We start from the raw sequence: 13,789 nt of genomic DNA, 5'->3' as shown, positions 1-13,789 counted from the left end.
GAATAATGTACAGAAAGTTAAACAAAAATATACGGATACCCTAACAGATCAATTCCAAAAATGCCTAAGGAGATCAACGTCTCAAGGACTTCGATTAATCAAATCATCCATAAGGACCTGTAGATAGTTTCTCTGATGTTTTGTAACGGTAAGAATGTCGCAGAAGATGCACGGATGAATTTGATACAAAGAAGTAAAACGTTATTCGAACTTTGCAAGTGGAGAGGAAATATTGTCACTTCAGATGAGAAGAAATGTGGTCCTTCTGTGGTTTAAACTCAATTCATCTAAAACGATTAAGGTGCCCTTTCAGCTAGATGGAGCTCCAATACATACAAATGTTCAATGCTAAAATGTCTTAAAGCAAATATTCCTTTTTGGGACAAATCTATGTTCAGTCCAGATCTTAACCCCCTCGACTACTTTGTGTAGGGTTATCTAGAGTCAAAGGAAAAAAACTCGTCAATATTTAAATTTGACAATCTCTGTTCATTAATTCAGATTCGAAAAATTTAGAACTGCTTATTTTTAATTGAGTGAGATCGAGCTAATAGCTATAAAAAATGAGCGGAAGCGAAAAAGGGGCTCACAAAATTAGTAACTGAGCGGAAGTGTACTCATGATTTCTTGAGTAGTCTAATTCTCTTCAACTATGTAGCTTTAAAAGCCTAGTAATTAATTAACATATTTTATACATATTTTTAAGAGGAAAGGCATAAATATCTTCTGGTAATATTATTAGATACTTTTATCTAGAAAAAAGTCATTATTTTCAAAAATAAATAAATAATAATAACCGATTCAATAGTATGTTGAACAATAAAAAGTCCGTTTTAAGTAATAAACTTGAAAACTCGAGTTAAGAAACTATTTAATTAGATGATATTCATTTAATGTATAACTTATTTTACATGCAATCCCAAGTTACAGTTAAATTTTATTATTCAACTGACCAAAATTTTCGGTTCAAATGTCATTTTCATTTTATTTGATGACTCAAATATGTTTTGTTTGTAGTTTATCACTAAAAATATTGCCACCAAAACGATATTTGATGGTTTTTTCTAAGTATTTTCTACAAATAAACATGATATTTACTACTTAGAGTAGCTGATATGTTTATTATTTTTATATTTATTTTTTACTCAGAAAAAATAACACTCTGTTTTTTTATTAATTATATTTTGATTGAAGGACTAAGTTCAGCAAAAGCTTTTTTTTAATGTGTTTCTTACATTATGAGATCATAATAACTGTATCAAAACCTAGAATTGGATTTTATTCAATTATTTTACCATTGAAAATGATATTTTTATAAAAGTCCCAAAATCAGTTAGTAGTGGGCCAGTTCCTTTCATTCATTCGTTAATGAAACCACTTTTACAAAGAAATTTTTTTTATTTTTTTTGAAAATTATAAATATCTTAAATATGTGTTGTTTGCTAAAATTTAAAATCTAATGCTTTTGTATTTACGCCAGTTTGTCTACTCACTAACGAAATGAAAAGAATATTAAAAGCCCCGAACTAAAAAGTTTAATTTTAACAACATTTTTAAATCTTTTTGAAATGTTTTTTTTTTTTCAAATTTTGAAGAAAATGTTCTAAAACATTATAAAAACTTGTTATAACAAAATGTGGATCACCACATCTATTATGTATGTACACGTAATACAATATGTCACTATAAAACATATTGATTTTCTGTTGTTGTTTTTTAGCATATTAGCCAGTCAAAATTTGTATAAATCTATGGGTGTACATCCAATTTATTTCTAAGAACTTTGGATTTTAAAGTTTCCAAATCTCAACAAACTCAACAACTTCTGTCAAAATAAAATGGTTCTGTGATATAAAACCTTTCTTTTTTACAGGATGCCATGCTATTAATTTTCGCACTTCCAAAATTTAATTTATTATGACATTTTTCTCCCCCAAAAAATCACTAAACCTATTAATTTTAAAAGAAAGCGTTGTTGAAGTTTTACTTAAAATTTTCATGTTATTCTATTCAAGAATAAATTAACTGTGAAACAGCTTACATTTTCCTAGTCATATGAATTGGAGTTGGTAAGACATTAAAGGTTTACTTCCTAAGGCAATGATTCCCAACCTTTTTTTCACTGCGGAACCCTGTAGCATTTTTGAGATGTATTTATTATTTATGTAATCTATCTGTCGCGGAGTCTGGTTGGAGGCCACATTCCAAAAAACAAGAGAAGTCATTCCTTCTAACGCTGTGAATCATTTATTTATTTACATTGTAAAAAAATAATAATTTTTATATCACTACAAAAGTAAGCTAGAATCGTTTTTCTCAAAATTGAGTGTGGACTATCTTTGTATTTTTTGGCAAATTATCCTCAATTTCTATCAAAAAACTATAATTATTACCACTTTGGGTGTGCCACAAATTGCAATTTAGGTTACCAAAATTGATCATCCCAATAAAAGAATGAAAAATAGATAGGTTTTACTTGAAAGGCCATATCACATCACCCTCATCAATCAAATAAAGATTATAACCTATAGATAATGTTCTTGGTTATCTTAACTTATCCCATAAATGTGAATAATAAGACTATAATTGTCTTGAATATGCCTATGAAATATTGGGTTGAATGTAGGTATGCATGAAAAAAATATTACATATTTTTGTGCAAATTTGTGTTTATGTTGACACAATATATTTTTTGTTAATTATATAAAATTTGAAGCTGTTATTCATAAAAAAGGAAGAGCAGGGGTATACTCGTACATATAAGTGAATTTAACTCATACTAAATCCAATTATAATTTCTTTTTTATAAAATGAGGGAAAAAATGAATTATATAATAATAGTTCATCTTTAGAAAACCCATTGTTAATTCAAAAGATTTTTGTTCTGGAACCATATGGTCGTTCCTTTTTCTTTTTTTAATTTAATTCATTTATTAACATTTATATAGAAAATGAAAAAACGACGGAGAATAAGTTATTTTTCTGAGTCAAAGTGTTTCTCTTTAATCCTTATAGAAGTTGTGTGATAAAATTGGGGTGGGGGAATTTATTTTCTTAAGCTTTTTAACACAAAACCCAATCCCACATTTTTCAATATTTATAAAACTTACGTCTACAGTTGTATCCATTCGCTAACAAAACATAGCCCTCATTGCAATCACATTCGTACATTCCATTATGGATATTAAAACAGTTTTGATCACATGGGTGCCCATTCTCACACCGACCTATATATAGAAAACATAGAAATATAGTAAAAAATGATAAGATCCTATATTAAAACATAGCTCATGAAAAATAAATAAATAGAGGCCCAAATAATAAAAAAGAAATTTAAAAGTATATTTTCGATAATAATCTGGCAAAGAGAATTTTATTTATTCTAAGAAATGAAAAGTCAATGAACCAATTTTAGCATGAAGATCCAATCAATATATTTAATAGTTATTAGTATTCGTATAATATATAACATATATACAAATGCTAGCCTTCCAAAAATAATTTTATTTGTATTAATCATGTGAACAATATGTATAGACAAAGTGACGGAGTCATGAATCTTTTAAGGATCCCTAAAATAGTTTATTCCACCTAGATGGCTGTGGAATCACTTTTGCACCATCCGATTTTTTCTTGCTCAAGCATGTACTCAGACATATTCTGCAGCAAGTAGTTATTACTTGTGTTGTAACTATGTTCATTAGAACACACTCAAACATAATTCTTTTCAAGCTAGTATGTTTTTAAAACTTTCACCATGGCAGAAGCATTTTTGGTACGAGCAGTTGCGAATGCAGGTTATATATTACCGTGTGGATTCACTAGGATTTTTGGTTTTAAAAATTCAAAATGTTTATTTAATCTTTTTTTTAGTTAGTTAGGAAATTTTTTGTAGTCATATTTAATAATTTGAATTGTTTAATACGTTTTGGGATCATTTTTGAAAACAGTAGTTTGTGAAGGGAGGTACAGATCCATGGTTGTCCTCATGTTTAATGAATATTTTTTTCAAAACTGTGCTGCAATTATAGATATCCTAAGTATATTGGTTGTATTCAAGACTAAATAAATACAATGCATTTTCTCTTCAGCTGTTTTTGTCATCCTTTTTCTTATTTAAAGTAGTTAAATTTCCATATTCAAAATTTAAAAATATAAAAGGTCAAAGTCCGAAAGTATCTTAGTACACCAAAATTTCATATAGCTACCATTAGTACCATTATTTATTTAGTCTATTCCATTCTTAGGACCGTTTCTTTGAACGGTCAGAACTAGAACTCATTAAAAAGAGAATAAATACAGTTGAATGACATAACTTTATTAGTTGTTGGACAGATATGGCAAACTGAACTGGACTGCACTGAGAAGAAATTGGATGGGACGGCAGTCTTCAGTCCTAATTATGGATCAATACAACATTAGCTACCATAAATTTTTGTCAAGTCGTGGTTGCGAGTGGACAACAAAGTTCGTCGTGGTTCTTAATATGAAACTATCATGTTCTATTCTTGAAAACCGTCTTTCAGTACATATATAATGCCTTATTTTTATCATATTATGATAAGATACTTGAGCGTATCAATAGAGCATGTCGATCATTGTTTACATTTATTCGTCAAAGTTATTGAAAGTCTTGGAGTAATTTATTACAACTCCCTGAATGATAAAATTTATTATTTGTGAGTTCAAAGTCAAAAGTTTATTTCGTAGATAAATATTGGATGTACCTATGTATAATGAGATCTCCCAAAGAAGATTAATAATGATCACATATAACAATATTTGTTCAATATGAGGGAAATTATATCTGATTTGGACATGTTTTATGATTTAGAAAAGTCACATTTTTTGTACCAATGTTTTAAGGAATGACTTTACGCTTCAAATGATCTTTTGGCGGAAAAATAATTAAAGGCCTTAAGTAAACAAAAGTTTTAAAATATGGTGATATTTTAATCTTTAAATTGCATTTTCTTAAGATTGGATAAATGCATATAAATATAATAATGTATTTGAAATAAGAATATATTAATTTTTTGTGTGTTATTATTTGTCTGTTTGTTATTTCTCAAAAGTTGTCTCAGACCTATAAAAAGGGTAAAAATACCACACAAATCGAAATAAAAAATTATTTAAAATCAGAATAAAATATTTTTTTTTATTTTGACTTGAACTATTTATTTATTTTAAAAAAAGCAAGTCATGCTCCTTTTATCTCAATTATGAACTGGTATTTACTGTTGAAGAAATAACTCTTTCAGCGTCATCCCTGGTCGTTCCCTTTGTTTTTGAGGAAATGAGGTTTTTTTACTATAATTCTACTTACATACTATAAATGTGTTTTTGGGCCATGTTTTGCTTTCCTCCTTAATGACCTGAATAAAAAGTCCCTTTTTCTTCGCTTTGAAGTTTATAAATCTAATTTTTTTCAAACTGAACGTGACTCACATAAAAGGCGATCATCTGGAAAAAGGAATCTCAACAGGGATGTAAATATGTATATGTATGTACGTACACATATATATGTGGTCCGTCAACATAAAAGAAAGCTAGAATGGTTTTTGTTTTCCAAATTGAGTGTGGATTAAATTTGTATTCTTCCACATTTCCTCGTACATTTCTTTGTGCAAATTGCTCTTATTAACCCTTTGGATGTGCCGCAAATTACAATTAAAGTATCCAATAAAAAATGAGAAATTAGTAGATTTCATTTGAAAGGGCCCATATTGGGATCCATATAGATCCCTTAAATTTAATAAAGGTCTTGGGTATTATGGCTTTTCATACAAATTTGAACACCAATCCTATAATTGACTTAAATATGTCAATAAAATTAGTGGTTGTGAGTTTATATGAAGACAAAACAATTTCTCTTTATCCTGATTTTTGTTCAATATTGTTTTTATGTTGACACACAACATATAACGAAATTATAAATATACAATGTTGCTTAAAGCAAAGTACATCAATTGTAGGGTACGTATTTTATATGTATATCTATGCATGAACATACTAGACTAATTAAGTTCAGATTCTGATAAGGAGATTAAGTTAATGAATTCTCTCCTTTGTCTAAGAAGATTATAATTGTATAATATTTTACTCATTAAAAGGGTGTCTTAATATAAAACTAACAGCAACATTAAGATAGAAGGGAATGTATATAATTAGAAGGCTTTGAATAAACGACTCATTATAAAATGAGTTATGAGTGCAAAGATCATTGTAGATGTTTGTGTATTATTAAACAAACTCGAAAAAAACTGGATTTACCTCAACTCGACACCTTCATGTACTCGTCTTTGAAAACTTGACTTAACTCAAAATATTTGAGTGTAGATTGATATCATCTCCTGTTCTTTCTAAAATTTCTCTGCATGGAACGATCAGAATACTCATTCAAGTGGTAGAACTGTGAAGGAAAAAATGCATTTTCAAACTTGTTTGTGTAAGTCAGGAAATACGTATCAATTCCAGCAACTTGGTGTCGAGTAGGAGGATCTTTTCCACAAGTGGGGAATTGAATTGATATAATCTATTTTAAAGAATGGATCATAAGCATTGCTTGCTTATTAGCAGTTTGTTTACATATTCGAGGACAGTGGTGCCACCTTGCATTTATTATTGCTTATTTGTAGTTTGGGTACTTATTTGTTTATTACAAAAGCATTATATGTAGATCTGTGCTGCCTTGCAAATATTGATGTATTTTTTAAAACTTGATCATGCCCTATTAGGCATTCAATTACACTAATCAACAAGTTTTTGACACATTAGATTGAAATGTTATGTTCCTGATTGCTTTTACCTTGACAAATATGAAAATATCAATTAAAGCCCAAAATTTATGTTTCTGTATTCTACAGAGAGCAAGATATTACATGATATTGTTAAGACTCAATAACCTAATACATTTACAGAAATACTTTTTCAAGCAACATATCTTAAATAACTTTCAAATGTATCTATTAACTATATTTAACCTTTTATTTAGATCTTCAAGGCGTAAAATATAATTTAATAATAAAAAAAAGGGAAACTCTGTAAGCTATAAACCATAAATTTGGAGTTATAAAGGTCATTATCATGTTTTTATTGAGATATGGTCACAAACTCTCATTCGACTTGGCTCAATATTTAATTGCTAGGATTCAATATTTATAACTCGAATCCAACACTACATACCACTATAATCTGAGGATATCCTTAAAAAAGAAATAATAATGTGGTCATCTCGACAATTGGAAGAATGTTAGGGAGGAGAGCAGCTTAGGTGTCTTGAAATTTTACTATATCAGTTGCGAATCATAAATAAGCACAAACCTCACTCCGTATTTAGAAGGGATAAAGGAAGGAATTGCTCCGATTTCAATCCTTAATTCTATTTTGAATGCAACATGGACTTAACCAAATAACTCGTTTTTACTCACATAGATGGCGCTGTGAAAATTCTTCTCCGCTCGAGCCATTCTTTTAAACGACTAATTTAAACTAAAGACTATCAGACCACCTTGCAAATAATATATTGCTCGGGCTTAATATTTTATACAAATTTAATTATATTTATCCACCTTTCTTTAGGACCTGAGGGTTCATTATACAAGTTTATAGTAGCCATGTCCAATCAAAACGTCAATCAAAACTTTTCTTTTCTAATCTTTTATTTCATATTTATTATAATAATAATCTTATGACGTACGTACCTACATGATAGATAAAAAGAAGAAGAAGAAGAACCTACTCAAAAACATCTGACGCACATCTCCCTCTTAATAATAATAATATTAAAAGATTTTATATCGTAATTATTCCTTTCCCAAGATTAAATTGTCTTTTAACTTTGTTACAGACTTTTTTTTTATCTTCATATTATATTGATGAATCTAAGAGTTTTATGGGGAAGAATTAATTCAAAGAGAAGCCACAAACAAAGTAAAAAGGTTTTTTTTATTATCTTTCCCTCCCTCACTGTTTCTGTCTTATCTCCTTATACTTTTGTATTTCCTTCCTTTGAAAGAAAAAATAATGATAAATAAAACGTAGACAAACTAAAAGTTGCATGACTAAATTTTCTAATTCATTTTGTACATTCAAACGAATGATAAAAGAATAGAGATCATATTCATGTTCACGATACCAATATTGTCGGTCTGACATTCCGGTGATTTGAATACTTTTTCGATTAAAAGTATAAAACAAAAATATCATTCGGGGAAATTGATACGCAGTTACAGAGGTGTCCGTAGGATTTTGGGTTGGAGTGATGGCTAGCTCATAAATTGGATGACAAAACAAACAAAAGATAAAAGTGAAAATTTGCAGTCATGAGGTCTCATTGGATCTAGAAAGGACAGAGACAGATATTTTTTCCATGTCGATCCTCAATAACAAGTCCAAAAAAGATTTACTCTTATAACTCTACACCAAATCTTCAGCGTTAGTGTTCGTTGTTTATGAACATAAACACTCGTGATTACTTAATACTTGGATATTCCCTCATTAGTGATTAAAAAATAAGTATAATGGCTTTTAAATTAAATAAATAATCTTCAGATTTCCGACTAGAACAAAATCTCATGAACGTTAATAATACCCATGGTTGTAAATCCTAAACCTTTTTCTGTGTGGAAGTTTTGTTATTATTCATCACCTTAACAGTTTTATTTTGTAAAGCCGTTAATATTATTCTTTCGTTCTCCAGGATAAGACATCTCACTATAAGATATAAACATGAGTGTGTATGTATGCTCTTGAATGAAGTAGAGTAACGCTGAGGAGTGGTAAGTATTTAGTGTTGTGTCCATCCTTATTTAGGACTGGAGACTCCAGTCCAGGCCAGTTAAGTTTTGGTTTGGTTCAGTTCAGTACTGCATATCGGTCACACAACTTATAAAGTTTGATCCTTGATGGCGTCACTAAAACACTAATTCTTCTTCTTTTATCAGTTCTTGTACTGACAGACCCAAGAGCTAATAGGACCGGTCCTATGACTTAATAATAAGTATTAACACAACACTAGCTGTAAGTGTAAGCCTTATTGTACTCAAAGTAGAATTGAGTATCGACAACGGAGTGAGATTTGTATTTATTTTTTCTTGCAGCTTATCTAATACAACGTCATGAAAACTAAGCTCCTTCACATTCTTCAAGATGTCAGAGTTCGATTTATTTTTACCATACAGATTTACAACCCCACAAATACAGACTATTCTTTTTTTTTTGTGTAAAGAATATGTGTCTGTAGGTCTACCTGCAAATATTGAAACCAAAGTACCTGGATATGTTATGTAAATTAAGGATTGTTTTTTATTGTTTGGTATTGAAAGGTATTATAATTTCACCTTGCTTTACCCTTTGTTGTATGTTCGTATTTATTCGATTATTTTACTTTTCTTTTTTTATACAACAATTTGCTTTCTAAATATATAGTATAATATAATGTATGTTGTATATGAGTAGAGTTTGTATAACTCTTAGATAACATGTAATGACCCCATCATCAATGCACCAAAAGAAATGTATACATATATTAAGAAATAAATATATGCAATTATACATTATAGACATATTAGTGTTGAGACTCCGTCCAGATTTAACTTTTTTTTTTCGGTGCGACTTTTTTTTATACTGATTTGATTACAACCAAAATATAAATGTTTTCAAAAAATTAATTGATTCTTTTGGTCCGAACCAATAGACCAATTTTCTCTCCCATCCTTTTATAATATTCAGTGGAGCAAACTATATAAAACAAATTAAGAAAACTTAGTCTGGCTCGGTCTCAAAAAAAAAAAAAAAAAACGGTCATGGAAGGTCATACAAAAAAATTAGCCTAATTTCATATGCAGTTTAGACCTTTCTCAAAGAAAAATTTGATGTCCATCGGCCCCAATGTAAAAATCCGTAAAGATAAGTCATACAAAAAAAAAATTGGTCTCATTTAAAATTCGGTCTAGACCAATTGTTTTGATGAATTGTTGATGAGGTCACGATAAAAGTTCAGTCGACGGTTGAATAAAGCGGGTTGGGCCGAAATATTGGAACAAATCGGTCTACAAAAATCTTTTAAGACCGAATCAAAAACAAATTATGTATTAGTCTCATCATTAATATATACGGTAAATCATTTCTCGTCTCTCCCTAAATTTATTTCATTGAAACTGATATTTGTTCAGATTTGTTTTTTGGGTAAAAAAAAACCCTCAGGTCTTTGAGTTAGCATGAACCTTCTATCATTTTTGATATTTCATTCCTCTGTATTTAATAGCGGTAAGATTCAATCCAGTTCTGATTTTTCTTCAGGTTTGGTCTTAAGTTATTTTTTATTGGCCGATTTCGGTCCTGACCACAGACCATTTTTTTCGGTCTCACTTTGTGGAACATTTTTTTTTTCGGTCTCAATTTATGGACCAATTTTTTGGTTCTTTCCGATGGACCGAAGAAGAAAAACAAAACAAGCTAAGCCTCATAAGAGAATAGAGTCGAACCCTTCCTTAGATGGGAACTGGGAATCCATACATCCATAGATAACAATAAATATATTTAAAGATATAAATTTTAAAAGTATCGATTCACTTTCAGATAGAAGGCTCTGAATGTGAAATATAAAAAAAGATATGTTAATTATGTAATATGAAATTATAACCATACAACTAAAATATATGACAATTTGAAATTTATATGTGATTTTAATTTGACAATTACTAAGGCCTAAGATCAATTAATTATGACCGGAAGAAGTGAATTTTCATATTCTGTAAGAGTTATGACCAAAGTAAGATAGAGGGAATCGAAGGGAAATATTTTTAACGTGAGCTCAAGATATGCTCGAATTCATAATTATGTATTCCACGAGGGACGACGGGATTAAAATTCATCCCAGCTATCTCTGTTTAAACTTTGTATGACGTCATTGTACTTGAAAATTGATATAAAGTTTTTTTGGGACCGAACTGGGGCTATTTTTTCCTTAGGACCAATCTAGATCAAATTTTTCTTTCAGACCGATCTAGACACCATTTTCTATGAGACCTGTCTAGACCAACCTTTTTTGCTGGACTGAATTAGCTTAGTCCAACAAAAAATATAAAGATCTCAGAACTTTCTAGGATTTTCAGACCAAAACCCAACACTAGTATTGAAGCACCCTACTTTGTATACAAAGATTGTATGCAATACTTTAAAGAAGCAATTATGGTAGAATTAATAAGAATTTATTGCTAATGAAATTAATACATTTGTAGTACTAAGGAGTATTTATAAGTTAAATTACTTATATTATTTAATATTTTTTGTTCTTGGATATAATGTATACCTGTACTTTGGGGAAAGGAAGAGCAATGATGAATAATTAATTAATATTTTACTTTGAAATATATTTATTCTCTGACGGAGGTTTTATTTTAATGGAGTAAAAAGAATAGCAATTATTTTTGGGTAATTTACTTTCTAAAATTTAAAGTGCCTATTTTAAGCATGTCAAAGGATTATAAAGAAAGTTTTTTCTTGTTCAATAACTCAGTCCAAAATTAGCCAAAACCCATTTTTAAGGTTTTGCTTAATTTTAGTATGAGGTTGCGAGAAAATATTGTTTTGAGATATTTAGAGAATAATATTCAACTATGTCGATGTGTGAGGGCAACTTAGTCACATTGTCAAATCGTCTGATAATGAACAAATAGCTAATTATATATGAAAGTTTTGATTACTCACTAATATTGTTTCAATTTGATTTGAACCATGGGAAATGCTTCTTTCTTCAAAGTTCATTTTTCCGGGACTATCTAAAATCACATTATCATTACCACCATATACTAAAATTAACTAAAATCTTCAAAATTACAGTGTGTAGCTTTAGGAAGACTTAGATATCAGATTTTTTTTTAAATCATCAGATATGCCACATCCGTACTTTTAAAAGGCAACTTCCACTATTTTATTTCAAAGATGTCCATCATCTGTAGAATTACAGAACAAAACGAGTTTTGGGCTTGCATCCACACGAGGCCCTTGTTCTGTTAACGTGAAACGATCTTCTTTTTTTTTTAAATGGCTTCTAGAGTGGAAAAATTTCACAACGCTGTTTACGTGTAAATAGCGTGAACAATTTTTTTAATGTTCCTTTAATTGGTTGCACTGATTAAGTAAAAGTAAACATTATAGTATTAAATTTACTCCATCTAACCAAGGTTAATATAAAAACAAGGTTATACCATGATGCATATACAACTGATGTTTGACATTCACCATTCTTTTCATATTGATGTCATAGTAGATGAGTGGTTGTGTGTTTTGTCAAAATCTGCTTTTCTTGCCCAAAAGTCGGTATGATACATTATATTGAAAATTCTAACAATAGTGACATCACTGACAATAAGGGGTTGCGTTTTTTGGTAAAATCTGCCTGTCTTACCAGCAGTTGGTACAACACCTCAGATTGAAAATTCTAGCAAGCCTAATTATATTATGGTCTAACCTTATATTTCTATTATACGTGCATCTAACCTATGAATCTTTTGGTGGAATATACATAAAGTATATTTCTTTCCCTTATAATCACCTGTGCACGAACCTATTCACATTGAGTTCAAGAGAATAATTCCTCCCAAGTGCATTGTTCATGAGCTACTACGATTTCAACATGCTGTAGTTTGTATGAGCAAATTTTACACATTAAGAGGAGGAGCCATTTTTTTCACGCCAAATGTGGTTTTATACCTTTCTCTAATAATAAGATTCAAATTATTTAACATTCTTAACTAGTGATATTATTTGTATCTATGAAAATTTCCATCAGAAGAAAATTACCTCCGGGATAAATGCCATTAGTGGAAAAACGACTACAATTATACAATATATTTAGTTACAAATAAGAAAGTTTTCCCCTCTGCAGAAAACCTATTAAAAATTGATTCTGCCTGTCGAAGCTGCCATTGTAAAAAAAGATTACATTTTAGGAGGGGTGTTTTATGTTTTTGAAGAAGTTATTTATAAGATGTCTCGAGGCCCATCAGTGCAGTATAGAACCAGTACTATAGAGATTCAATAGGTTTTATTTTTAAGCTAGAAGTGGTGGTTTTTAATCTAGTCGTGCGGTTATCCTACTCAAATTTCATGTATCAGGTATAAATTTGGGAAATTAGGATGGTTATTTATTGTTGGCCATACTGAGATGGGAAAACTATCAACAGATCCTTATATGAGTCACCCCCATCTGTAGATGAGACGGATTGGTAGAGGAATTACTAACAATTGTAGTATAATTGCCAGTAACATTGCCGAGGGCAATCTCCCACTCACGGTCCTGAACCAATAATAATTATTTGTTAAATTAGAGTTATAGGAAAGCTCTCAACGATAATGATCAATTTATTTACTAATATTATGTAGCCTCCAATTTCATAGAGTGTGTGTTACATAATATTTTGTACTAAAAAAAGAAAGGAAAATTCAAAAATGAATCTTGGAAAAAGATGATATAATTAAATTAGCCCTACTGTAAGCTAATATAGCAATGTATATATACCATACAAAAGAGAAAGGAGGAGAGGTGAACATAGAAGGAAAAGACTCATAATTGTAGAAATGTAATAAATTGATCAAAAAAAGAAAGATGTTTTTATTATTATTAAGGGTATTTAGGGAGTGACTATGTACAATATTGAACATAGATGATGGATGGATGATATTGTTTGGATGTAAGTAATCGGCTTTTTAGAAATGGTACATACATGAGTAAAGAGATAAAAATTAATATTATATCAATAGTTTAGGATATTATTAAGTATAT

At 29.6% G+C, this 13,789-nt stretch overlaps 1 protein-coding gene across 1 annotated transcript in view; it reads right to left on the bottom strand.

Moving 5' to 3' along the window:
* Positions 1-13,789, bottom strand: part of LOC121118415 (pikachurin) — a 92,407-nt gene that overhangs the window by 34,977 nt on the left and 43,641 nt on the right. Inside the window, exon 2 of the mRNA XM_040712999.2 lies at positions 3,111-3,227. Within this exon, the coding sequence (XP_040568933.1) occupies positions 3,111-3,227 (117 nt within the window). The remainder of the gene's footprint in view (positions 1-3,110; positions 3,228-13,789) is intronic.

The sequence above is a fragment of the Lepeophtheirus salmonis genome, chromosome 5 (assembly GCF_016086655.4).
Source record: "Lepeophtheirus salmonis chromosome 5, UVic_Lsal_1.4, whole genome shotgun sequence".
In the NCBI taxonomy this organism is placed as follows: Eukaryota; Metazoa; Arthropoda; class Copepoda; order Siphonostomatoida; family Caligidae; genus Lepeophtheirus; species Lepeophtheirus salmonis.
This window is presented reverse-complemented; position numbering and strand designations above follow the sequence as displayed.